The sequence below is a fragment of the Pleuronectes platessa genome, chromosome 6 (genome assembly GCF_947347685.1).
Source record: "Pleuronectes platessa chromosome 6, fPlePla1.1, whole genome shotgun sequence".
Taxonomy (NCBI): Eukaryota; Metazoa; Chordata; class Actinopteri; order Pleuronectiformes; family Pleuronectidae; genus Pleuronectes; species Pleuronectes platessa.
The window spans coordinates 13,240,911-13,265,507 of NC_070631.1; the positions used below are offsets into that span (position 1 = coordinate 13,240,911).

At 42.2% G+C, this 24,597-nt stretch overlaps 1 protein-coding gene across 14 annotated transcripts in view; it reads right to left on the reverse strand.

The window, feature by feature from the left end:
- The window catches only part of huwe1 (HECT, UBA and WWE domain containing E3 ubiquitin protein ligase 1), a 36,357-nt gene that overhangs the window by 10,904 nt on the left and 856 nt on the right, over positions 1-24,597 (reverse strand). For 6 of the 14 annotated variants that reach the window (XM_053424305.1, XM_053424304.1, XM_053424300.1 and 3 more), the window contains exons 2-59: positions 23,549-23,615; positions 19,625-19,674; positions 19,376-19,444; positions 18,827-18,925; positions 18,179-18,385; positions 17,895-18,047; positions 17,741-17,803; positions 17,477-17,554; positions 17,314-17,361; positions 17,051-17,219; positions 16,866-16,966; positions 16,599-16,749; positions 16,366-16,493; positions 16,139-16,279; positions 15,905-16,010; positions 15,646-15,753; positions 15,467-15,568; positions 15,224-15,304; positions 14,971-15,077; positions 14,457-14,634; positions 14,276-14,367; positions 13,968-14,188; positions 13,785-13,842; positions 13,505-13,681; positions 13,052-13,297; positions 12,467-12,600; positions 12,270-12,382; positions 11,996-12,178; positions 11,670-11,886; positions 11,454-11,576; positions 11,119-11,356; positions 9,925-10,314; positions 9,246-9,368; positions 9,063-9,158; positions 8,287-8,556; positions 7,784-7,936; positions 7,545-7,672; positions 7,369-7,450; positions 6,967-7,143; positions 6,278-6,829; positions 5,937-6,132; positions 5,634-5,801; positions 5,369-5,517; positions 5,206-5,293; positions 4,533-4,756; positions 4,225-4,436; positions 3,934-4,116; positions 3,422-3,588; positions 3,200-3,339; positions 3,000-3,075; positions 2,698-2,796; positions 2,323-2,450; positions 2,074-2,233; positions 1,444-1,672; positions 1,156-1,334; positions 977-1,066; positions 689-849; positions 545-587 (exon numbers count right to left, since the gene is read on the reverse strand). In XM_053424305.1, coding sequence (XP_053280280.1) covers positions 545-587; positions 689-849; positions 977-1,066; positions 1,156-1,334; positions 1,444-1,672; positions 2,074-2,233; positions 2,323-2,450; positions 2,698-2,796; positions 3,000-3,075; positions 3,200-3,339; positions 3,422-3,588; positions 3,934-4,116; positions 4,225-4,436; positions 4,533-4,756; positions 5,206-5,293; positions 5,369-5,517; positions 5,634-5,801; positions 5,937-6,132; positions 6,278-6,829; positions 6,967-7,143; positions 7,369-7,450; positions 7,545-7,672; positions 7,784-7,936; positions 8,287-8,556; positions 9,063-9,158; positions 9,246-9,368; positions 9,925-10,314; positions 11,119-11,356; positions 11,454-11,576; positions 11,670-11,886; positions 11,996-12,178; positions 12,270-12,382; positions 12,467-12,600; positions 13,052-13,297; positions 13,505-13,681; positions 13,785-13,842; positions 13,968-14,188; positions 14,276-14,367; positions 14,457-14,634; positions 14,971-15,077; positions 15,224-15,304; positions 15,467-15,568; positions 15,646-15,753; positions 15,905-16,010; positions 16,139-16,279; positions 16,366-16,493; positions 16,599-16,749; positions 16,866-16,966; positions 17,051-17,219; positions 17,314-17,361; positions 17,477-17,554; positions 17,741-17,803; positions 17,895-18,047; positions 18,179-18,385; positions 18,827-18,925; positions 19,376-19,420 — 8,530 coding nt within the window. In that variant the 5' untranslated portion in view covers positions 19,421-19,444; positions 19,625-19,674; positions 23,549-23,615. Of the gene's footprint in view, positions 1-544; positions 588-688; positions 850-976; positions 1,067-1,155; positions 1,335-1,443; positions 1,673-2,073; positions 2,234-2,322; positions 2,451-2,697; positions 2,797-2,999; positions 3,076-3,199; positions 3,340-3,421; positions 3,589-3,933; positions 4,117-4,224; positions 4,437-4,532; positions 4,757-5,205; positions 5,294-5,368; positions 5,518-5,633; positions 5,802-5,936; positions 6,133-6,277; positions 6,830-6,966; positions 7,144-7,368; positions 7,451-7,544; positions 7,673-7,783; positions 7,937-8,286; positions 8,557-9,062; positions 9,159-9,245; positions 9,369-9,924; positions 10,315-11,118; positions 11,357-11,453; positions 11,577-11,669; positions 11,887-11,995; positions 12,179-12,269; positions 12,383-12,466; positions 12,601-13,051; positions 13,298-13,504; positions 13,682-13,784; positions 13,843-13,967; positions 14,189-14,275; positions 14,368-14,456; positions 14,635-14,970; positions 15,078-15,223; positions 15,305-15,466; positions 15,569-15,645; positions 15,754-15,904; positions 16,011-16,138; positions 16,280-16,365; positions 16,494-16,598; positions 16,750-16,865; positions 16,967-17,050; positions 17,220-17,313; positions 17,362-17,476; positions 17,555-17,740; positions 17,804-17,894; positions 18,048-18,178; positions 18,386-18,826; positions 18,926-19,375; positions 19,445-19,624; positions 19,675-21,655; positions 22,000-23,548; positions 23,616-24,597 lie in introns of those variants that run through there. The other 8 variants (XM_053424308.1, XM_053424302.1, XM_053424307.1 and 5 more) reach the window with 8 other exon arrangements.

The window sequence follows — 24,597 nt, forward strand, 5'->3', positions numbered from 1 at the left end:
CAATTGTTAACAGTGCCGAACATTATCTTCACAGACGGCAATAGCCAATGCTGAGGAAGGCAGTAAGTTGTATAGTTATCTCCTGAACGGGGTGCACAATCCTGATCCCCAACAACAACACAACTTACTACCTCACCACAGCACAGCCACGTGTAGAATAACAATTCCACAAAAGATACATACATACAGAATAACACCTGAGATACAATTTTAATATGTGGAGTTGGGTACTTAAGAAAGCACTGTTAATTACAGATGAGTTTGATAGTTAGGAGTGGATTTCCTTGTAGCCGATGAAGTTGCCGAGCTGGTATGGCGTTGCTATAGGAAAGACAGTAGACTGTATAGTTATCTCCCAGATCTGGTGTGATCCTAAAACTATACAAACTACTACCTCATCCCACAGCACGCTTCGGTGGCAACTTGCCTCTGGATGCTCATCACTGTGATGTGTCCATTTTAGACAGGCTGGATAATTTGAACATCAAGAAAGATACATTTATGTATTTTTTTTTAAATTATTTTTATATATAAATTTCAGTACCTGCAGTGTTCTCTCCACCATTAATTGTCCCTAATCCCGAACCCTACGGACAAAAACAAGACCAGACATTAGCAAATAAACTGACCTCCTCAAAGTTGTATGTCTAAAAAGTATTCCTAGTAAGCAAATATATAATTTATTAACCTGCAGGCTCTGTTCCCTGGCCTGTTCTGCTCCAGAGGCCCTCTTCTCATTTTGCTTCGACTCCTCTTCCTCCGCCAGCTGCCTCCTCCTCTTTTCTCTACGCTCTTCCAGTTCCTCATCACGCAGACTCTCTAGATGCTGCAGGATAGGCACCTTCACAACTGAAAGCAAACAGACGTTATAACTCATCCTTGGCTTGGGCTATAAATTAAAAAGGTCTATCTACATCTGTAGGGAAACCCCTGCAATACTGTAACACATTATGATATTAATCTTCAACAAACTTACCTGCGACACAGTCGTGCATACTCTCAGCGTCGAGCACTTTACACTCATCTGTCCACCTAGTTAAGGCAGTGGGAATACTGGAGAGGGTGCCTAGAGAGCAGTGAAAAAAATGGTTACAAATTCGTGCAAATACTTAACCCTAAAAAAAAAAAAAAACCATTGGATTAGGGCAAACTCACCTGCTTGGCCCCCAGTACTGCTTTGCTCATGGAAAAAATCATCCAACAACTCATCATCAGAGCGAGCAATGATGTGCACGTCTTCATTTCCAACCAAAAGGCGGGCACGGCCGCGAGACTGCAGAGGCAGAGAGCTGGACAACTGTAAAATGTCTGCTGCAGCACTGGGACCCAACAATCTAAAGAAGGGAGTAGAAGATGAACAGATATTTTAAATGGTAATATTGCTCAAAGCAGATGTCGCAAAACATATTGTTTAACAAAGCCACTAAAATAACATGCTTTCACCTTTGCAAAATTAATGGTGGGTTAGGCTGGCGATTGCCAGGGTAGTGGACATGGATAGTATGTCCACTGTTAGCAGTGAGCTGGCGGAGTGTCCGCTGACTGCGACCCATGCCCTGGGCTAGGCGGCTGCTTGTGCCTGCCACGCCTAGGGTGAGGGAACCGTGGTCAGCATGGCGCACCATCAGTGGATGGGAGCTAGGGATGTTCCCTGGGGAAGGAGGGATGTCAGCTGATGGAAAACAGAAAACAGTAGGCAGACATTAGGGGGGCACAGCCACTTACTATCTGACAGACCTTTTTCAACCGCAGAGATTTTGCCTCATTTAGCAGGAAAGGCACACGTGTGATTGATAACTTTAAAACAATGGTAATTCCTTTAGGTGAGCTAGTTCGAGGGTCCTGGTACTGTGCATGCTGGCACACCGGCATGGCTTACGGCAACACTTGCAGCAACTGAGCAATTATTAACAAAAGATTTTCCACTCTGCTATGACAAGTCAGAATGTCTGCTGTCAAAAAGGTATTTTGTTGTGTGAAGACATTTTTTTATTCAAATTGAGATTGTGGGTGAATAATCAACTACAATTAATTTGACAATAGTAATTGTTGGTTCTAAATGATGCTGCATACCGTTGTTGGAGAACATGTTGTCGAACTCTATGATGAGGTCATCGTCTCGGTCAAACCTTTCAAAGCGGATGTGAGGTGCGGCATTGATGTCAGGGAAGTCCTCGTCCAACTCCATCTCTGAACCTTCATCGTCATCATCCTCGTCTCCTTCTTCATCATCCTTGAGGGAGAGTAGCAGTAATATCGTCAGTTTAAAGGATGAGCTAGAAGAAAAAAATGTTTACTTAACCTGAATGCATTAAGTCATACCTGCTCCTCCTCCTCCTCGTCTTCTTCCTCCTCCTCCTCATCCTGACTGTCTTCATCATCATTGCTGCCGCTAGAATCTTCCTCCTGAGTGTGTTCCTCATCCTCTGGTTCCAGGATGTTCATAGAGTCTGATGGAAGAGAGAACCACACAGTTGTTATAGTATATACAGTATATTGAGAAGTTGTCAGTCCCAGTCAAGTCAAATCTTATATATATTACAAAATTAAAAATATATAACAAATGTTCCACAAGGGGCTTAATAATTGGTAAAGCATAACAACAACTTCCATCCTTAGACCCTTGAATCGGAAAAAAGACGACAACTGTGCAGTTGTTGGTCTTTAAAGTTGTGATCTTTTAAGGGAAGGTCTTACCTTCCCGGTTTGCCTGAAGAGTGGATGTCTGGCTTATATTTGAAGGGGCCTCATCCATCAAAACATCCTCTTGTGACTCATCTTCACCGCTTCGTCCCACTGTTTGACAGAACATATTAATATTAATTGGTCATAAATGGTTCTTGTTAGTTAACATTTTATTTAACTTCATTATGAACATCCATGATAACACTTAAATTATGTTTTTTGTATTAAGCATCTATACCACAGAGGATTTGTGGTTTTGAACCTAACTATTCAAACCTTTTCTTTACCATCTACCTAATCTATAGGTGACTTACCTATAATAGTGCTGTTGACAGTGCCAGCATCTCTTTCCAGGAGCTCATCAATCAGGTCCACCAACTCATTCTCTACCTAAAAGCACAGGGAATGATGCAAAAATACCTTGGGTCATATTTGCTTTTATGTTATGGCCAGTAATTACAGCAGTTACAGAATTACAGTTGCAGAGTATTGCATGTAATAAAATGTCAATCACCTGCATAGCCTGTGTGCTGAGAACCTCTGGCTGACCAGCGATTACTACAGTGTCTCCCTCCGTCTCTCCATCCATCAGGTCAGTGTCTGTTCCCTGCACCCTGTGGCTGCCCTCTACTGGCTCTGCCTCACCAGACTCTCCTGGAATACATGTCACACATCAGCAAGACACATTTGCAATCCCTGGATCTAGAGTCTGGAAATACCTCATCTGACTCAATACCTTGAGTGTTGCTGTTGCTGTCCCTGGCGGTGCCCACAGTATCATGTTCCGTCTTGTTCTTGCTTGAGCCTCCTTTGCCCCCAAACAGACTACTGGGCTGGTTCACAATACGGGATAGAGTCTCCAGAGGCTTCAGGGCAGCATTCACTGTGTTGGCCATGTTGGGACTAAATGATATAGAGGAAAAATGTCGAGCCATTTTCTTCAGATTTTATGTCACAATATAATTTTGGCAAAGCCAATATGATTATGAAACAGAACTATGCCCTCAAGATCGATTGTCGTTTTGTGATGTCTGGCTTAATAAGTTTCAAAATGGTGATTTGGGAAAGCCAGGGTTTAGAGTAATGCACCAACAGGCATGAAGAAAATGATATACTAGTTAACATGGATGGATCATTAGGACATGCACCATAGGGGCCCGTTTAACTTCTTAATCCAGAAATCACTTTTTGTAATGCAAAGGCCCCCAGTCTAGTAATTTTATTTAAATGAATATGGTGTAATCATACCTGGACAAATCCAAGCTGTGAGGCACACGGGCTAAGTCATTAACCAGTCCTTTCTTAAGGAAAAGCCTTATGATGTTGTTCATGCCGTTGTGTTGCGTCTTGGCTGCTGCTGTGCTATAGAAGCTGGATGTGGAGGGGCATGATTCCATGATGGTGCTGATGATGCACATCACTGCCTGAAGCCTGTGAAAAAGATGCGGCAAGTCAGACATTGAGTGTGGGTTTGTTCACATCCATGGAAATTATTAATCAATCGTGGTTTATATTTTCAATATTTTTGATGTTGTTTACCTGGCGTGCTTTTCGGTGCCTTCTGCCATTGCCAGTGCACGACTTAAGGCCGCCTTCACCTCATTGACAAGGGCTACCTGGGCATCAGTGCCTGTGCCGGCAGCTGCCAGGCTTGCAAGGAAGAGACGTGCCAGGGCTGGGGTGTCCTTGTCTTCTGAATTCTGGGTGTGGGGCAGCAAGTGGTCCAGTACAAAGGCTAGAACACTGCAATCCTGTTAGGAGGTAGGGTGGTGAAAAGTGTTAGGATAAACATAAATTAATGCAATAAAATAGAGATGTGAATGGTTGACACAATTTTAACTACCCACCTCCTTAATAAGTTCGGACTGTCCAGCAGTGTAGCAGTAGGAGGCAATTAATGTGGCGATGCCAACATAGGAGCGCACCAGTTCAGCCAGCAGTCTGAGGATGGTGGAGGTTGGCATCAAAGGCTTACTTGCCTTTACCTTGGCTGCTTTACCCTCATCTGAGCTTGTGCCTTTCTCTCCCTCCTGTTCCTTCTTCTCCTCCCGCATCTCTTCTGGTGTAGAGGCTGAGAAACAGAATGATAGATTATACATATCATGTACCGATCACATAACAATATGGGGGACGGTCTTGCATAAAAGATAACCCAAATCAAGCAATACTTTAAAAAGTATTTTACACATGTGTGGAGCACATTTGAACTGTTTATTTAGGGCTGAAAACACAATACCTTAACAATGAATGAAACAGAGAAATATTAATGCATTTTGCTTTGGCACGTTCATATAATTACTATGTTGGCGAGCTAAAACAGTTGAATTAACAGAAAAACTATTGACTGACTAACTGGCTACACGCTGTTATCGCTTTTACCGTTCCATATACTGCTTTGCCATAAATTACCGTAAGAAAGCAGACTGACAGCTAATCAAACAGTACGAGGAGAGATAAGGGTTTCATACAAGTGCAGTTACTTTAAACCTGTATTGTATTAAAACAAATAGTTAGTCTCACCTTCTCCTTGTGGTGTGCCAGACTGAGAAGACTCTGCCACAGCTCCATCAGCAGCAAACACTTGAGTCTGTGACAAAGAGACACGGCTCTATTATTCAATGAGATAATACATGTCATGTTTTAATATGCAAGATTAACTGGACTACATGTCATGTAGACTCACATTGATATGGAAAGCAGACTGGGAGTCGAAGTCGCTACCCTGCCGGGTGAGTCGGTATTGCTGGTAAACGTCATCACCAACATCCTGCAATATCTGGCACAGGTCTTGACCACCAGGCACAACTGCTGCACGTTCTTCTGGACGCTCCGCTGTGCATCACACAAAAGCAAACACTTAGTTGGAATGGTCAAATGCCTACTTTCATTAAAAATACATATGCACTTATTGAATCGGTAGTTGTCAGGATCTTGTTAGCATTCCTTACGTTCTTCGGGCGCGTGGTAGGCAGCCAGAGCATTAAGCATATCATAGATGACCTCCTTGATAGTGTCAGGAATAGCAGGTAAGGGGGAGAGTTTCAGAGGAGTGGTCTTCACAAGCTGCACTGCATTGGGCCCCTTAATTCGAAGGTTCTCAAACTCATCATCAGACGCTGTAGAGAAAGATGCAGTATGTGTTTATAGGCGTTGAAATATCGAGACACAATTTAAGAGCTAAATAAATCTGTTGAACCCATTTAAAGTATGACCAAATGTTACTTCTAGCGCCTATTAGCTTGCATACTCACCAGTGCCAGCTCCACGTGGTGCAGGCAGAGCAATGCGGACACAATTGCTGGCGGTTTCAGCAAAGCATTCAGGATTACGGCAGGCGGCCGGGCCAAGGACACGAAGAATGTAATTGATTTCTCTGGAACCAAGGCTGCCTGAAACCACACCTGAGGTGGTACTGCCTGCTCCACTGGTCACAGCTGATCTCACAACCTATTGCAACAGTTTTGAGGAAGTGTTTTTGTTATTCATCAACTTAAAGCTATTATTCAAAAAATGTCATTCAGCAATAACAAATTGCTGATAAAATATTACCCGAAAGCATCTATAACTACTGAAAAATTGTGATTAGACTAACCTTTTCCATGGTGTGCCGCAGTGTGGCTGGATCTTCAATGATGTGTCTGAACAGCAGAGTAACGAGTGGGGTGAAGCCATTGAAGCCGGAGATCTGCGTCAACCCCAGAATCATCCGTGTGCTCTTTAACTCAGCAAACATCATAGCATAGTGATGATTGCGTGTCAGGCGCAAACACAGCCGCAATGTGGCGTGGAGGGTGTCTGGGTCCACAGGAACACTAATCATACTGACACAGGCCCGAATAAGAACGGTGGTCATGTCTTCACTCAGGCCTTGTACAACAATATCTGTGCTCTGAGAGTGATCCGACTCTGGGGCAGGCGAGGGGCCTGTAGTGGTCTCCTTCAGCTGGCTGGAATCATCCTTTGGAGCACTCATCTCCACTGCTGCCCCCGAGTCTAGGTCAGTCTGAGTTTCCTCTGCTTTGCTCTTCTCTGCCTCTTCTCTCTCAGAGTCGGTAATGCTACCAGACTTGGCAGGCTTGGGTATGCGTGGCACTCTCTGGACAGTCAACATCACTGGCCTCCTGTTACCGGTCTCCTCATTTACCTGTCAAAGGTGTGGAATTATTATCAAAAATCTCTACTGAAGACAATCAACCATGAAATTAAGCTATTTTTTAAAGTTCTTTATATTCTCTGGCAGTTGATTGTGTTTCTCTGAAAGATGATTGTGTTTGTATATACCTGCACCATGGTGTTGAATTGCACAGTGTATCTACGGCGTCCAGCTGTGAAGCGGACACTGCTTTCCCCAGCCCTCCATGCTGAGTCGATGGTACTGTTGTTTGATGCACTGTAACTGCACCAACGGCCAGAGCGATCATCAAACCATCGCCAGTTATTTCCATTGGGCTGGAGATACTATAAGGTTGAGAGAATTGGAAATGTGTACAAAGAGTTGCATGAGATTACAACACCTTACAATGACTTCATTTCAGTGAAATATCATATGCGCCACTAAGTACCAACTTACAAAAATATGACAGACTTTTAACTCTATTGCTAAGTAGTTGTCTATACTTATGCTTATAACTAGGTCTAAATAGTTAGTATAATACTATAGTATAATACACTGCAACTTAGTACCTTGTTCATTTGTTCTCTGCGCTTTGAAGAGACTGCCATCTTCTCATAGAAGTCAATGATCAACAGTACTGGGGTGATCCACCTGCAAAAAAATCATGTTAATACATAACACAAAAATTTGATCTTTAATGATGAGATGAGAACAAGAGAAGATTGGTGTGTTGGGTGAAACTCACTTTGGTGTCTGGATGTCTTTCTGTTCTTTAGCAGCCTGCAGACAGGGCTGCACAACCTCAAGCAGCTTAATCAGCAAATCAAGAATCCCACTGTTCTCCACCACTCTGGCACCCAGCAGCTTCAGTTCCTTTCAAGGCAGAAAACAAATGATAAATAGTGGATTGTAGATGAACTATTATTTTATCCTCTAAGAATGACATTACAAGGCTTTAACTTTCTATGGGTGTGTTTCTGTTACCTCAAAGAGCAATGTGAGCAGCAGAATTCGTGTTGCGAGCTTTGAGGCCTGGGGCAGTGTGGCCATCTGTCTAGTCCACTCAGACACTGTCTTTGTGTCACTGGTTGTCAGAGGCTCAGCCGCCTTGATCAGCACATCTGCTGCCTCCCACACCTACACACACACAACATGAATGCAATTAGACTGGTACAAACAAGTTGATGTGAAGATAAGATCAGGTATTTAATTTGAACATTTACTCTTAAATAACTTAATTACAAATGACACAAATATGAATTGTATGCTGAAGGGAAATCTGCATTTTTTACTCTCACTAAGATATTTAAGCTAAGCATGAGTTGTGTAATTGACCAATGCCTTGATTTAAGATTAAAAATTAAATGAAACACATTCAAAAGCCCTCATTGTTTCTATATACATTCACATATACACTCATTGTCTCTATATACATATAGTACGATCCAAAAAGCTAAAATGATTTTAACATGCATTCATCCGCTCACCTGGTGAACAACCTGACCAAGGATGAGATCTCTGTATTCTGGGCCACTCCTCTTGATGGCAGTCATCAGCAGGTCACAGAGTCTGTAGACTGTGTCAGGCAGCTCATCCAGGAGATGGAAGCAGCCAGGCAGCATGGAGTCAGTAAATGTATGCAGCTCCTGGGGATCCAGCGGCTCAGCCTCCATGAAGCGTTCTAAGCAGCGGGCCTCTTCCTCTTCTGCCCGCTCCCTTGCTCTCCTGTCATCTTCCTCACGCCGACGTGCTGCTTCCTAAGTCACAAAAAATAACCATAATCTCAAACTGTTCAATTAAGTTATTTTCATTTTATATAGCAAAAGATTAGGGCTGCATTAGGAGTACTTGCGATAACCTTGTTGAATATCGCGATGACTTTCGATAAATAAACGTAAACAGTCCCTGGCTACGGATGCAGGGACCATGGACAGCTCCACAGCCCGAGGAGAAGGTGCGCTGCCCGGTCAATAGGGCCACTAAGTCCACTTACAGTGTTAATTTAGGGTGTTTTCATACACGTTTGGACCGTTACAGTTCATACTGGCTCCGTCAGCAATTTACTGCTCCTCTCTGAGTCTATCATTTGCACTGCGTCATCTCCTCTGGCTCTCAATACATTGACAGCAGTCTAATGCGATACGTATATCACGCATGGTGATGACATGAGGATGATACATTGGAAATATCGTGCAGCCCTACAACAGATGATTTGTAGCAAAACAGTTTCACAGATGTAATTTGCGCAATGAGAGGGACGCACCTCAGGAGAGTCAGAACGCTGCTCCATGCTGACCTCTTGCCCAAGTGACATGGCAATAGCCCTCATCATCTGATCCTCCTCAGACATAGTCATGTCCTAGAAGAGTAAGAGTAAACTTGTCAGCTACATGAGATAACTTCTGAAATTGGCAACAAATGTCCATAGCTGTTCATGAACTCTTACCCTTACTGCTCCACTAAGAAGTGGAGGGGGGTGTGTAAGTAGGTATTCTGTGGCCTGCTCCATGGTGCTGGTGTTCAGGAGGGACTCCATGGCATGTTCTCTTGAAAAACCCATATCCATCAACTAAAGCAGAACACAAAAGAGGAAGTCATCATTACAGAGTAAACAGAGGTGTCATGAAGAAAGGGCCCAAAAAAACGGGGGCCAGGATATGGATATTTCTTTCACGCTTTCTGATTGAAAGAGCTATGAGCACAACTGTCTCCCTCTATATCTTTCTGTTACATAACAAACGGTGGCCACCGATTCAGTGCATGGGGTATTTCGGGGGTACAAGATTGTTTAACAGAAAAACCCTGTTTTCGCTTCATGTTCATATGGCCCACTTGATATGCAATTATGCAGTAAACCTGTGCTGTTTAAATCGCCATCTTTAATGGCAAAGGAAGCTGAAAATATAGACAAAGCTGCATGAATAAACCAAAGTAGGAAAAGCTTCCAGTCAATCTACAAACAATACCAAAATAATGTAATACCAAAATGAAGGATGAAATTACTGATGTATGTTATCTGTCCCCAGTTGTTTTTTGTATACTTTTTTCTTTAATTTTCAATATTTATGATTATATTTCTTTCTATCTAAAATTGACAAAATAGTCTAGATACATTTCGTACAAACCTGTGTAAGTTGCGCCTGGTTGACCTGGGGTTCACGGCGGGGGGTGGGATTGGTTGACTCATCAGTTGATCCTCCTGCTGGCCCCCCAACAGCTGGTACAGTCGGTGCTGGTACCTCTCCAGCTGTTGTTGATGCTCCAGGGGCCCCGGTGGGGGCCAAAGTAGTAGTCGTAGTAGTAGTAGTAGTCGCAGTAGTAGTAGTAGTAGTAGAAGAAGAGCCTTCCTCATCCGCACGCACTGTCCCCTCTCTCTCCTTGGTCAGGCGCTCCTGGATAACCGGCTCACCTCTAAGGATGTGGCAGAGGATGGCCAGCATGGATTCAGCCATCCTGCCTCCATACACCTTCAGCGGCTTCCTATTCCACAAACTGCGGATGCATGTGAATGCAGCCTTGATGAGGAAGAGAAGGTATTATAATAATAGTATATTGCACATTGACACACCCTCAGGTATTATTCCTCCATCCACCTCACTGTACCACCTGCCCTTCAGACAACCATGGGTTTTAAAGCTTTCCGCCGCTCTGCTCACCACTTCTGAAACTCCCTCCCACCAGACATTACTAACATTGAGTCTTTCTATTTTCAAATCCCATCTCCAAACTCATCTTTTTAAAGTGGCATATACAGTTTAATTGTGTCCCATTTGGCCAAACTACATGTTTTATTCACTATCCATTTTATTTATAATTCTGACATTGTTTTTTGTTGTGCCTTGTTAGGTGACCTTGAGTGCTCTGAAAGGCAACTATTATTAAAACTAAAATTAATTAATTTTAAATTATTATTATAAATCCATGGCAAAGCCTCAAATTCTTATACCTGGGAGGAAAATACTCAAACGCAGAGGTTTGTATAATAATGTGCATGTTAGAGTTTGTTCCATTTCAACAGGGAAATATTAACTATGTTTACAACAGTTTAAATTAACCGATGGATACTGTCCCATTTATATTTATAGATCGCTTAACATTGTCTTCGTGTTAAAAAAGGATTGTAGCAAAGGAAAAATCTCTCTGAAAAGAGAGCAAGGAGCAATCGTAGTGTCCATCTTTCCTGTCCGTGTCTGCCAGTTAAACCACTAGACTGCCATGTATTGTATATGATGACTTCCCATGTTGAAAACAAACTCGCAAGTTCTACTTGCTAGCAGCAGGACACTCATATGAATACCATAGGGCAGGTTGACGCTGACCTTCTGGGTGACTATGAGGAACCGCAGGGCGCTGAACTGGGGCATAGTGGGTGTGACTCCGGGCATTTTAGCTGGTAGGGAGTGGGGTGAGTCCAGAACAGTGCTTGGGTTCACCATCTTCTCCACCAGCATTAACCAGGCATCAAGGAACTCTCCTGTCCCATCTGGTAGATCAGCATGCTCCAGACCCTCAGACACTGGCACCTTCCCACCCATTGACAGGGCCCAGTTAAATGTCCTATACAAAAGCAAACCAACCAATAAATTAGAATATTTTGGATAGCACCAAACAACATTTGATGTTTTGACATGTAACGACACATAGCGGGACTTACTCAAATAAGGCATCATGCCCCCCAGAGCAAAAGAACTTTTGCAGCATGAGGTGGTAGGGATACTTTCTCTCATCAAACAGCATGGGAGATGTGAAGCCCACTGAGCAAATAAAGAATGTCAGCCTGCCAGGAAAAAAAAGCACACTTCATGTAACCAGTGTACAGTGTACGTTGGAGAAAAATGGAATGTACGTGATAGGAATAGTCTGTTCTTACCTAAAGCGAGGGGTGGGTGTGTAGGGTGGGGGCTGCCAGCTCAGACCCTTGGTGAGGAGCTTGGTCAGAGCGGAGGCAGTGGCCCGGGCAGCAGGTGTGGGGGTAGTACCAGTGCTTGTGGCATGGTGGGAGCGGCGTTGGCGGACTGGAGAGCCCACACACAGCTTCACCAGCAAGCCAAAGAGCTCAGCCAGAGCCCTACCAAGCCGAGATGAAGCTGGAAATGTCACAAGAAAGTGAAAGGCAAGTTAGACTCATTCTTGGTTTTGAATAATCACTTAAAATATGAAAACGCATACAAATGTGTGTTATGAATATTATCTCACCAGAGAGAAGCGGTTTAATCTGCTTGATGCGGGTTGCCATAGCTGGGGTAAGCTTGGATTTGACCTTAGGGTCAGTTGCAGTGGGTTCGTCTGTCTCCATTGGAGCTAAGGTGTCCCCATCTAGGCCCATGCCTTCCAACAGTCCACCAGCAGATGCATCCACAGACGTCGTCTCAGTTTCTGCTAGATTAAGGTAGTAGATTTAAAGTGTGTAAAATTTTCCAGAAACATTATATGACACTGATGTATTTAGTTTAAGTTCATGTTATCTTACCAGTTCGTCTGGAGCCAGAGGCAGTAGGTGCTGCAGTGCTGCTAGAAGGCTTCTCTTCTTTGGGCACAAGTTTCTGCATGTCAGCCTGGCCAAATTCACATCCTGGTGGCAGGCTGTTAGAGAAGGGCAAGAGGTGTTAAGAAGGCAAGATTTGTCTGTGCCGTTAAAATAAAGACGATATAGGATAAAAGGTTCACCTGTTGGGTGTGCAGAGGGACAGCAGCACAGTGCTCTCCCACACCAGAGAGCAGTAAAGCTGACTGAGCTTGTTGAGAACACTCAATCCAAGCTGGGAGCCCCATTGGTTGACTGAGATTGCCCTGATCTCACTCTGTTCAGAAAAAGACAAATGTTACATTCAGAAATGCTGAACCTATATTGATCACAAATTAAAAAGACCCCATCACAGCTTGACAAAGAAAATACAATTATCATTAATTCTCAGGAACTGGTTCTTAATTGTAACTTTTATACAACTGACCATTCATCACAATCAAGGGTTAAGAAGAATAGATTAAATCCTAGAAATAAACACTTGCTATAAAAAGGGTAATTCTTACAATTAAAACATACTTACTACAAATTGATATAAATTAATTTCAAATAAATAACACCAGATAATTGGCTGCATAGATATTTGTTCCCTTTACACTATTGTTGACGTAGCACGTTTTGTTTAGAAATCACATTAGATGGGCGGCAATCAACTTGTGGAATCAAGTTATTACAAAAAGGTTAGGGGTTAACATTTCAGTTTTGTAAGAATATACATTTATATTTACCTGACCAACTCTGCAAGTATGGACAAACATGAGGATGTAGGCATGTGCTGCGGTAAGTGCATGAAGAAGAGGTGTTGCACGGGCTGATAACGTAGCGTCGGTGACATGGCCCGCGTTAGCCAGTTCTCTGAGAAGCACAGACCCACCAGGCACCTCGATAGGTCGGTGAAGTGGCTCTAGAGACGTCAGAATACTGTCCAGTTGGCACAGGCCTTCCTGGAGTACCTTAGGCTCATGAGAAAGAGTCTAACAGGGAGAGAATTTAGTGAATTTAGGGGGGGGAATTCAACAAACTTAGAAATATTTATAACTTAACTGCCCAGGGGAAAGCAGATTGAAATTAGTTACTTAGCTAAAGTTTAGCACTCAAAATGGCAATTATGTTTTTCAGATAAAGCAATACAAGGCAGTAAGAAAAAAAAATCACGACAGTGAGATTTCTGGTCTGCTTACCAATATGGACTTGCAGACACCAGCCACTGCTTGGCAGGCAGCAGAGGTGGGGAAGTCTATGGGCAAGTTAGGTAAACCCAGAATAGAGACCAGAGGCAGCAGCCCCTTCTGGTTGACAAACTCCTGACAGTGGTCATCTGTGGTGTTGTTGCTTAGAATAGACTCCACAAACTTCATCTGGAAAGCATCACAAAACAATGACTGTAATGCAAAACACTGCTAGTACAACTTCGGAACATACCCAAACCAATGCTTAAACTGTCAAACAATCAACACTCACCACATTCAGAATATAATCCATGAGAGGAATGGGTATTCGCTCCTCAGTGCCCACAACCCTGCAAGAATCAATAAATCATCAAAATCCCAACTACTGATTTAATATTTACAACTGACTACAAAAAATGTACGTTTGCAAAGAGTTGTTGCTCTATTCAATTGTGTTATGAACTCATCGTCATACAGTTCAAGTGGCACTGACTGTCTGTTGCTCTCTGGCTCCCCCTGCTGCTGGCTGAAGGTATGGAGGGCGTCTTCTTCCTCTTCATCCTCACTAGACGCTTCTTCAGCAGCGTGACTGGAGCGTGCAGGTGGCACTGCTACAGTGCCATCTGCCTTCTGGATCGAAGGTTTCTGGCAGATGTACTCAGGGGCCCGACCTAAGTTGCATATCTCCTCCAGTAACTGTAACACCAAAGTACCTTTTATTATTTTGCCAAATCACGTCTCGATATTATTTAAAAGTGCCTCTTATGTAAAAGGGTACATTACCTTTATAATGGCAGTGGTAGCATCAGTCTTCAAAGTTGGTTGGTGTCTCATGAGCTCATCCACAGCACTGCCCAAGTTGGATGCAGTGTCACCTGATGCCAAACACAGAACATGTCATTCACTCAAGCAGGTTGCATATATAGGAATATCGGAATAACACAGCCCCATCAGTCCAACTCACCCAACGGGTCAGAGCTGCGTCGCCGTCGCATAGCAGGCAGGTAGTCAGGGGACAAAAGCACTTTGAAGAGGCGCTCAAATGGCTGGCACTGAACGAAGGAGTGCAGGCCTCTTGCATTCAGGCACAGAGCACTGAACACATTGGGGAGAGATCCCAACACCTCGCGAGTAGCAGGAACCTGGAGAGAAAAACAATGACAGGATGCTTACACATCATGCCCGACTCTGACTTGGGTCAGCCAGTGGTTTACAGAAACCACAGGTCGACTTGCACGTTATCTAAGCATTTTCTTTTTTTCAAAACTGAACCAAAGCTGAATAACCACAAGATAGGCAGCATGAAGACATGGAGGTTCTCACCAAATATTAAAATTTAGTGTCTAATGCTACATTACAACAAATGTCTTCTAGCATTTATACTACAGCAATGAAAATTGAATCTATCAAGTCAACCAACTATAAAACTAAATAGTGTAAATGAGGAAATCTGAAGAAGTGCAACTCAGAAAACTCACATCTTTGATGAGAAGGGCATGCAGCATGACATCAGTAAGACCATTATCCTGCAAAGAGGAGAGCAGGGATGGCTCCTGGAACACAAAGACTGTCACAACCTCCGTTGCTAAAGACAGAGACAAGAGAGGGGGGGAAAAGATAAATTAAAATCATAACCAAAGCTTATTTTGTACAGTTATGCAGACAGTGAAATGTCATCATATTCAATTCTTTTTTTCTGGGGGGTTTTCTGAGGTGCTACTGTGTACTCACCTAAGAGGAAGAGTGAAGGGCCATAATATTCTGCATTACTGATGATGTGCTTGAGTGAGGTAGGCAGGGACCCATCCATTACTTTAGACAAAAATAGGATGCCGACAGTCAAAATGTACATAATGAAAAGAATCCATCTAGAGGAAACTGTCAGATAAAATCTAAATGCATATAATCAATATGACTTTAATACTCGTTATTGAATTCATCAACAGAATAAGTGAGAAGATGCCAATGACTCACCGTGTCGGATACCATCGGAAAAGGCAGGGTCCTGGATGGCTTTCTTCAAGAAATTTAGCATCGACTTTAGTAAAGCTGCCCTCTGGGGGATGCACTGCATACCTATACAGACAGAGCCATTGTGATGATAGAATCCAATAAATACATGTATTTGTTTCTTCTGTCTATGCTGTGTGTACCTGCACGAGGTGTGTTAGCGCCGCTGCTCTGTGATCGTTGATCTGCCTCTGGTTTGGAGCCTGATGATGTTGAAGGTCCGGGGCTGCTCTCCATGGCTACTTCTGACACTGACAATACATAATGTGGGAGATTAATACAATAGTAAAGATTATGTATAGCTCTGCAATATCCATGGAAACCATGGTTTAATTATGACCTCAATTCATAGATTTATCATTTCTGATGGTGAGATCCCTTCATGGGTTCATAGTGACTTACTCTCCATGTCGGTGTCCATGTCCTCGGACTCCACATTTGAGCTAGGCCTATGAATCTTTGGCTTGATGACAAAAGGGCACTCTTTCCTTGACAGGTCCACCTCATGCTAAGTACACAAAGTGATGAAAGGAGTGATGAACAGATAAGTTAGTCCGGAGGTATGCTAGAGGTTTCAGTGAGTTTATTGCTTTAGGCTGACTTGTTCTGAATAGACAGGCCCAGTGCAGAACCAACCTCTAGCCTGCTGATGAAAATGGAAAGGCCGCTGTGGGACTGAAAGGCAGCCATGTCAAGGTTGGTGATGAGGTCCACAACCCGTACTGCTCGAGTCACAAAGGTGATCTGGTCTTGCTCATCACCCAGGAACTTGATCACCTGCAAATCAAAAAGATTGCAAAATGGTTAATATCTTTTTGAAAAGAAAATTCAATTGGGAATGACATATTAGAATCAAGATATACCTTCAGGAGTGCTTCCATCATACCACATGAGACAAGGGCTTCCCCTCCAGCATCATAGCTAGCCAAATGGTAGAGGAATGAAAAGAGTGCAGTGGCAAACTGGTGTGGGTAGGGTTCCATCAGAGGATCTTAGAAAAAGAAACAAAAAGGTTAACCAGCAAATTTCCAATTCATACACGTTTTGTGCTTCATACACATAGCTGCTACACAAAAGTTTGAGGCTGAACTCTCACCAATCATAGCTTGTATACAGTTGCGCACCAACACAGGCAAGAAGCCATGGTAGGAGGCAGTGCCGGTGCAGTCGATGATGTTGGAAAGTTTGGGTGTCCTCTCCAGATGGACAATTGAGGTTAAAGTGCGCAAAGATGCTGCCTTGATATCCTGAAGAAAATAGATCAAATTTAGTTATTAGTATCCTGAAATTTAAACGATCCCTGACAAAGCAACTGCTAATTTGGATTTCAGGGTAGTAGCAGTAAAGTCAAACTGCTTCTTACCACAAGCTGTTTGTCTGTAATCTGCAATACATCCACCAGCTCCTCTATCAAGCCATTATACAGAATACTGTTGGCTGACTCTTGAAGTGCATTTGAATACACTGAAAGAAACAGAACATTTCAACAGTTAAAACTTGTGACAAAACCATTGTCATTTTATCTTAAAGAATGGAGCTTCTACTCACCTAGTATAGAGATAGCATGCAGTCGGGCCTGCACAGCCTGCAACCTCTTCTTGTGATTAGAAAAACCATGGGCTAGTCGAATGTGTGTGAACAACAGGGTCTGTTTGTCCTTAGGGATGTTGTACATCACTGTCAGCGACTCCATGATCTCAGATGGGCTCTCTGAAATCTGGGAAATTAAAGGACACCAGGTGTGAGCTGAAGAAGCCTTGGTATTATTTTTCCGCTGTTATAGACAGTATAACAAATAAATCAGACTCTACCTTGTCAAGCTGCTCGATGTGAATATAGTGTAGTGTGTTACTACTTGTCTGCAGGGAAAAAAAAAAATCAAGATTTCAGAAAGAATTAGCATGTTGAGCCATCAAAACAAGTAATCACAGCTTATTAAATTTTATAATAACTTTATTATGTCTTGGTCTTTACCTTCTTCTCTACTTTGACCTCAGGGCCTGGTTCGGCATAAAACTCAAAATGCAGAGTGGTTGCACTCGGAGGGTACTTCTGCTCATGGACCAAAGGGGGGCAACATAGTAATGGAAGAGAATTTATAAATAGTGGTTAATTAATATAATTAATTTGAAATTAAATTTAACAGACCTTAATTATAAACATAGCTAGTAGTGCTATAGCTGTAAATAGTTGACAGAGAGTTACTGAACACTTGCGATTGATGCATAAAGTTCTTACTGTCATAGGCAGATCCCTGCAGCACTCAGCCAGACCAAAGCCATTCTCCTTTCCTCCCCAGCTCTACAAAAGAGGATAAAGAGACTAAACAATGCAGTTCTTTCTCTTGACAGCTGGAATCATTGCAAGACGAAAACAATAGCATTCACTAGACCTCAGCCAGGTGTTGCAGACGAGCCAGTAGGGGCGTCCTTTTGTCAGATCCTAGTCTTGTGATGTAGTTTGAGCGCTTACTGAACACATACAGCAGGTTCAGCACAGACAGTACCACCTGCATGTCACATGATGCTAACAAGGTGGTTAAGTGCTGCAAAGGGAATGAGAGTGGTAGATAAAAGAAGGTTACAGTTAGTGCGCTATTTTACCTTATCCTCTCTGACATATACACAGTCCACATAAGCAGAGTCGTGGTTGAGAGTGTACAAAGTACAGGCCTACCTCTATGGAGCTGTAGAGATGCCTAGAAAAGCTATACTCAATGAGCAGAGCTGTGAAGTTGAGTACTGCCAAAAGCAATGCTTTGAGCTGTCCATTGTCAGGACGGTCACACACCAGCAGCCATGACATGTTCTCCACTGTCTGGCCTGCGTCGCACAGGATGCCATCGAAGCGATCTAGCAGATCCACCCAATGGTACAGCTCACACTGTTGGACAAAGTATTTTCAGTGATCAGTCAAATCACTGTTCAGCATCCAGTGCTTCCGTTGAGATGTGGCCACTATCACTCCATTAATATTCAGGATTAAATCAAAAATTGCATACCATATCTCTGCATTCACTTTCTACTAATCAATGTTCCATACATTGACTTAATATGATCAGGTTTATTAACAGTCAAAGTATATTTTACAAAGTATATTTGGAGGACCCACTTCCACATTTTTTTTTTACATGTACTTTTGTTTCAATTAACTACTGAACAAACTTGTTCCGTCCCTTCTGTACCTGTTCAATCTGCTATCATGAGAAACATACACATCACTTTTGCTCTAAAGAGTTACACATTCTAGAGTGATATGTAAAGATATTTTAAAGCACACAGCAGGTAAGACAAAACTGAAATCAGTCTTTTCCTTTGGTCTTACCTTGCCAATATTCCAGGTCTTGATGTGCTGCAGTTCAACAAGTAGTTGCTCATCACTACATGCCTTGAGCTTCTCTATAAGTATCCTGCAGTCGGCAGGCTGTTTATGCAGAAGGAGCAAAAGTTAGTCAAGCAGATAGCACAGACAACCTGAGCCTTTACCAACCTATGCCTCTGCTAACACAGAATAGTGCAGTATAGCAGTTTAGTGATAAAGTGACAAATTTCCTCTGTAAAAATCACACTAGAGGGAAACACCATGATGACCCACAATGTGAGTATAAATATAAGTCTCAGCAGTGTTGTGATCTGCTGCCCTTTCAGTTAAAAATTGTTGTTACTTACAATAAAATGGTTATACCACTGCTTAGTCTTACAAAAGTTAGCAAATGACTGCTATCAGTGCGGTTTTGGTATGCCATCATCTTGTAAGGAAAGACTGGTAAAAGATACAACCCTGGCTAGGGCACCTAGGCCTAACTACAGTATGTGGAAATCATGGACTGGTGGGGCTAGGAATGATCAAACAGGAATTATTACGGATACTTACAGCTTCCGTAGGAGTTTTCTTTAACTTGCTTCTGTCGACCTTCATTGTCAATTTTTCTATTTGTTGTTCCTGTTGAGAAATTTGATGTATATCAAAAAGCAACACATGATGCTGAATTTCTAAATGTGTTACAATACACAACTACTTAGATCTATAATGGGCAAATTAGCCAAATAGTGGACTTAGAAATATACATGCCTTTAGATACAGATATTATAATTCACAGATTGAACTATGAAATATACTTACAGAAAATAAGTTGGCAATTCCCACTTAACAGCATTTTCCAGTGACGTTTTCTGTAAAAAATGATGGAAAATAATTATATAACAATAGTGTCCCACTTCCCCCAATACATACTGATGATTTTTCAGTGTTAATACATGTGAGTCAATGCTTGAATTGCAAGAAATTATGGTTTCAAAAGGAGGCTGTAGGTTAAACTGTAAATCAACAGGATTCTTTGGTCAACCAAGTTGTTTTAAATGAGTTATATAAATAAAATTGACATTCACACTGTTTAGAGGCAGCTGCAGTGTGACTGATACTGTTTCCGAGTAAGCCAAAGGAAAACTTGTGATTTTTATCCCTTTAATATTACATAGGATGGTATTCAAAGAGATGCCACTGCTCATGTTGCAATTTATTGACTACAAGTGTACCAAAGTAGATGGAAATACCTAAAACGAACAACGTTTTAGTAATGGTAGGACCGTCTGGTCCATAGATATTTATGTTCTCTCTAGGCTGAATAAATGTATTCGGTGTTATGTGTTACAAAACAGCAAAGAGAGACACGTTAACATTTTTTCCAGATGAAAACCAATATATCTGGATGATTAGTGTGGCAACAGAGGCAGATGCCTCAAAAAACAAAAAGGTAGGAGCTGCCACGGCACATGCCATAATGCAGCCTGGCAGCAGTGTGATTTCAAGCTTCAGCTCAATGTCACAGAACCTAGACAAAGCATTAACAGCATTTAAGCTGAATCGTTACAAATATAACACATAAATCTGCCATTTATACAAGCATGTTTTGCAATACAAGTGGACAAATACAGAGCAAGTATTCTTGGTACTCAGAACAGTAAAGCGCTGATAAACATTCAGAAACTATGTATAAATCTCAGGGAATAAGTCACAAACAGCCTTCAAACAGGACTGCAGCAGTGGCTACTGACAGCGGCCTCCAATCGCGGCAACTGCCTTTAAAAATCAGTGGCAGTTTCTGTTGCCACGGAAGTGCCTCGGAGCTGCTGCTGCCACGATTTGCTGTCTCTTTATCGACTTGGTGCGTACTTAAACAGCAAGTACACATCAGAGTAATCAGCCTTCACTATAGAGTTTTCACACAATACTCTACCAATGGACGAGGGCGGTGTATGAGCATTTTCCAATGACAGATCACAATCATCGGTCAAATGGTGATAGCTAAACCAAATGTTATCTAGCCAGGTCTGATAATCACAAAGCAGACCCAGGCAGAGCATTGGCTAGTGTCTGGCTTGAACATATGACACAAAGTTAATTAAAATGGCTCGCACCGCATTTAATGGCCAGCAGCTTCGGTCCTACGTTTTGTGTGCTTGAGATTCACACGATATCTAAATGTTAAAAAAAAAATCGCCTCCTCGCTGCTTGCCCTTTGTCATCTAAAGCGGATTGACGCTAACAGGTTAAAGTTAAAGCTACCTAGCTGCTAACGTCACCCTTGCTAACAGCATAACGTTATTTACCCAACGTTAACAAGCCACTATACACATGTAGCACTGCGGTTACTGGTCACAAACGGGACTGGTTTTCCTCGGTGAACGGGCAACACCACATCTGACGAACAGAATACACTGGGACGCTAAACGAACAGACATATTAGATCGGTAATGTTTGCTGCGGAGTTGATGTTAGCACCTGACCAGCTAGCACTGAGCTACCGGTAACGTTAGCAAGCGATCTTCTCCCGACATACTTAAAAGCATTTGAATACCACCAGATCTTTAGACGTCAGCACGAACAAGCCACGTGTGTCATGAACGACAAACGTTTAAAATGTAGCTAACCGCATATCCAGTGCTCCAAGCCCTTGTGCCATAGCTGTCAACCCAAATCTCACAGATTCACCATGCTGTCCTGGCCAGACTCTTGACTAATTTAGGTCGGGGCTGCGCAGGCCGCAAAATAAGCCCGCACTCCCCACTCATGCACCATCCCCGCTTCGAGTAAAAGGAAGCGGTAAACACCACTTGCGGACCAGCGACAGTCACATCGGTATGTGTCAAATACCTGGAGCCAGCGAGCGGTACTTTGCTGAGGTCCGGAGTCCCGACCCGGTTCCTCTGACACACAGCCGTAGCACGCGCTAGCTAGCAAGCTAGCTACCGTTAGTTGAGCAGCAGGCAGAAACGCATAATAAGTCGCTGAATCATTGTCGGACGAGTCTAACGTGACACTGCGAGTGATGTTTCAGTTTTCGTTCAGGCAAATTATTAACCCGCCACCGTCTCAGCGAAGAAGTAGTTCATCCGGTCGGTGTATTAATTCTCAGAGTATCCGCGCTTGTTTTCGTAGCACACAGACACTAGCTGATAGTCACCATGACTCTGGGTAGTGTGCAAAAAGTGAACCGTGTAACGCCTGAGCCTCTGTGCACCAATGCAGTCTATACTAATAAAGGGCAACTGGCCTTCTGTGGGGAAAAGATAACAGATACAATATCATTTAAGGGCCAACAGGTCTCTCAACTAACACCCACAGTATACAACCACACAAAAATAAATATGATATTTAAAGCCTTAAAATAAAAAAATCTCTCAAGCTCACATCTGTCAAACTCACCATGGGGTGGGGTGCATGTTATGTGCATCCCAAATAACGTGGGGCACATTGATGCATAAGAAATAATGCACAAGCGATAAGTGATTGTAAAAAAGAACCAACGGTACTTTAAGTATTTACATTGAGACAATGCAATGACCTGGTTGCTGTATTTGATTCATGTATAAAAAGTAATGTCCATATTAGTTAAACTGCAACACTTTGATAGTGGCAATTGCGCTTAATAATGGAACAAAGACGCACGCATCATCCTAGTTTTTATGCCAGCAGATCAAAGCTCATTCATGATATCACTCATGAACGTGAATTTTGACAGTATTTTCTATATTGGACATGTCCATTGCAGTGCTATTTGGTAGACTATAAACTGAAATTGACCCTGAAATTTAAAAGGAAACACATATGTACAAAGATGTGCGAGTTGTTGTGAGGTGTGTTAGAATGATTATTAGTAATGTTAAATTCAGAAAGCTTTCAGACACAATTACCAGGACAGTGCCTTGCAGTATCTCATAAAAAGCCTCTGAAAATCTATGAAAATACTTAGGCGTCTTGACATTTCAGGGATGTCAAGCATACGGTTTTCTAAATTATAACTCTGAAGGGATGTGGTAATCATGTGACACATGTCATCTTTATCCATGACTGATACACCAATCCCTGTTCACTGCTGACAACTGGCAACCGTAGAAAATGAGCATACCCGGGAACACAGCCCATTGCACTTGTTTTTCTTAGCCAATACTACAGGATATGTTCTTTTGATGTGAGTTACTGACGTTCTATAGGTGGTCAAATATAGATAATATAAATTTGTGTTTAGATCATGTTTCCTGAAGTACATATTCTATGGGGTTAAATCTCTTCACAAATTGTAGAATCGTTCTACAATAATGTTTGGGTGGGTGCTTGGAGCAGCATAATCCCTATGCCAGTGAGCTCCATTTGACAGTGAGTTACAGCTGCTACGTCACCGTTATTCTCACAAAAACCATATAGATGTATAGAGAGGATGACCGGGATGATAACAATAGCTAGATGTTATGGATGAAATTATGTGTTTATCATAAAGGAATGTGAAGAACCTAAGCTAGTTTGTGTTGCTGAGCATATTATTTCAGGAAATCTTAATTTCACTGCCAGAGATATCCAACATCTGCTGTACAGAGAAGGGCAGAACATTACTTCCAATAGTTCTTGTTTATTATGTGTGGTTCATGAAGGAATTTTATAAGGTTTGCCTAAGGATGTGCTGATGGCAAATTACTGTTTCCTTTATATATTGATGTGTTCCATCATAACAGCTTCAGTCAATGTAGCAAAAAGGTTGGTAGTACATACCAGAAACTGCTTTGGTTCAATAACTCCACCACTGTCATCCTTGGCTTTAGCAGTTTCTTTAAACAATCTGAAAACAAGTAGACAACCATCCAATCAGATATGACAGGTAAAGGAAATTAAGATAACATAATTGAAAAAACAAGCGGCCAGATTTATACCTACACTTCAGAACATCTGAACAGGTAGTTGAAATATTATCAAAATTGCAAAATGGCAATGGTAAAACGTATTACATCCTACCATTTTAAATGAAGCTTTGTGGTGCTACAGAGATTCTCTGGCCTGCAGATCACATTCTCTAAATGCAAAAAAGGCAGATCCCACTCCAATTACTATAGCAATATCTTCCCAAAATAATTGGTACAGGTTTGTTTGCATATCGTTCAGCTCTGGTGAACTGGGTTAATATTTATACAAAATGTGCGAACACAAGTAAATGAAGAAATACTGCGATATAGCTGAACGGTGTGTAATTGGAGAAGCAAAATTATCTGTCTCATTACAATGGATTCTTCATTTTGCGATAGACTCGTGTGAATCACATTGTAACCTCGTTTAGATAAGAGCTATATAAATAGTTATTATTTATATAGAAAATAAAACAATCTGACTACTTTTTTAATGTTTCGTTTGTGATCATAAACATTGTGCATCATCAATGGGCAGGTTATCAGATGTTATTGGTCCAAAAACCCATCACCCCCAGCCAAGTTCAACCAATATATCTGCTCTGGTCAGACCAGCTCTTACTATGCAGGTACAAGCCTCAATCATCAATGAACTGGAAGGGTCTGCAAGCCTCGTTATGAATAACCAACAAATGTCAGCAGGGCTTTGTTTGACACAACTGCACTTCAGTCCATCTCGTGTCATTACAATGGTGACTGACAGAGACTGACAAGGACCAAAGGGTAACAATGACAGGTACAATAGATTCACTTGATTAGTTCACATGTAACACTTCTGGCTGGTTGTATTGACAAGCATCACATGTTGCTATCAAATATCCAAAGCCTATCAGACCGTCGGATGTTAGCCATATTCATATA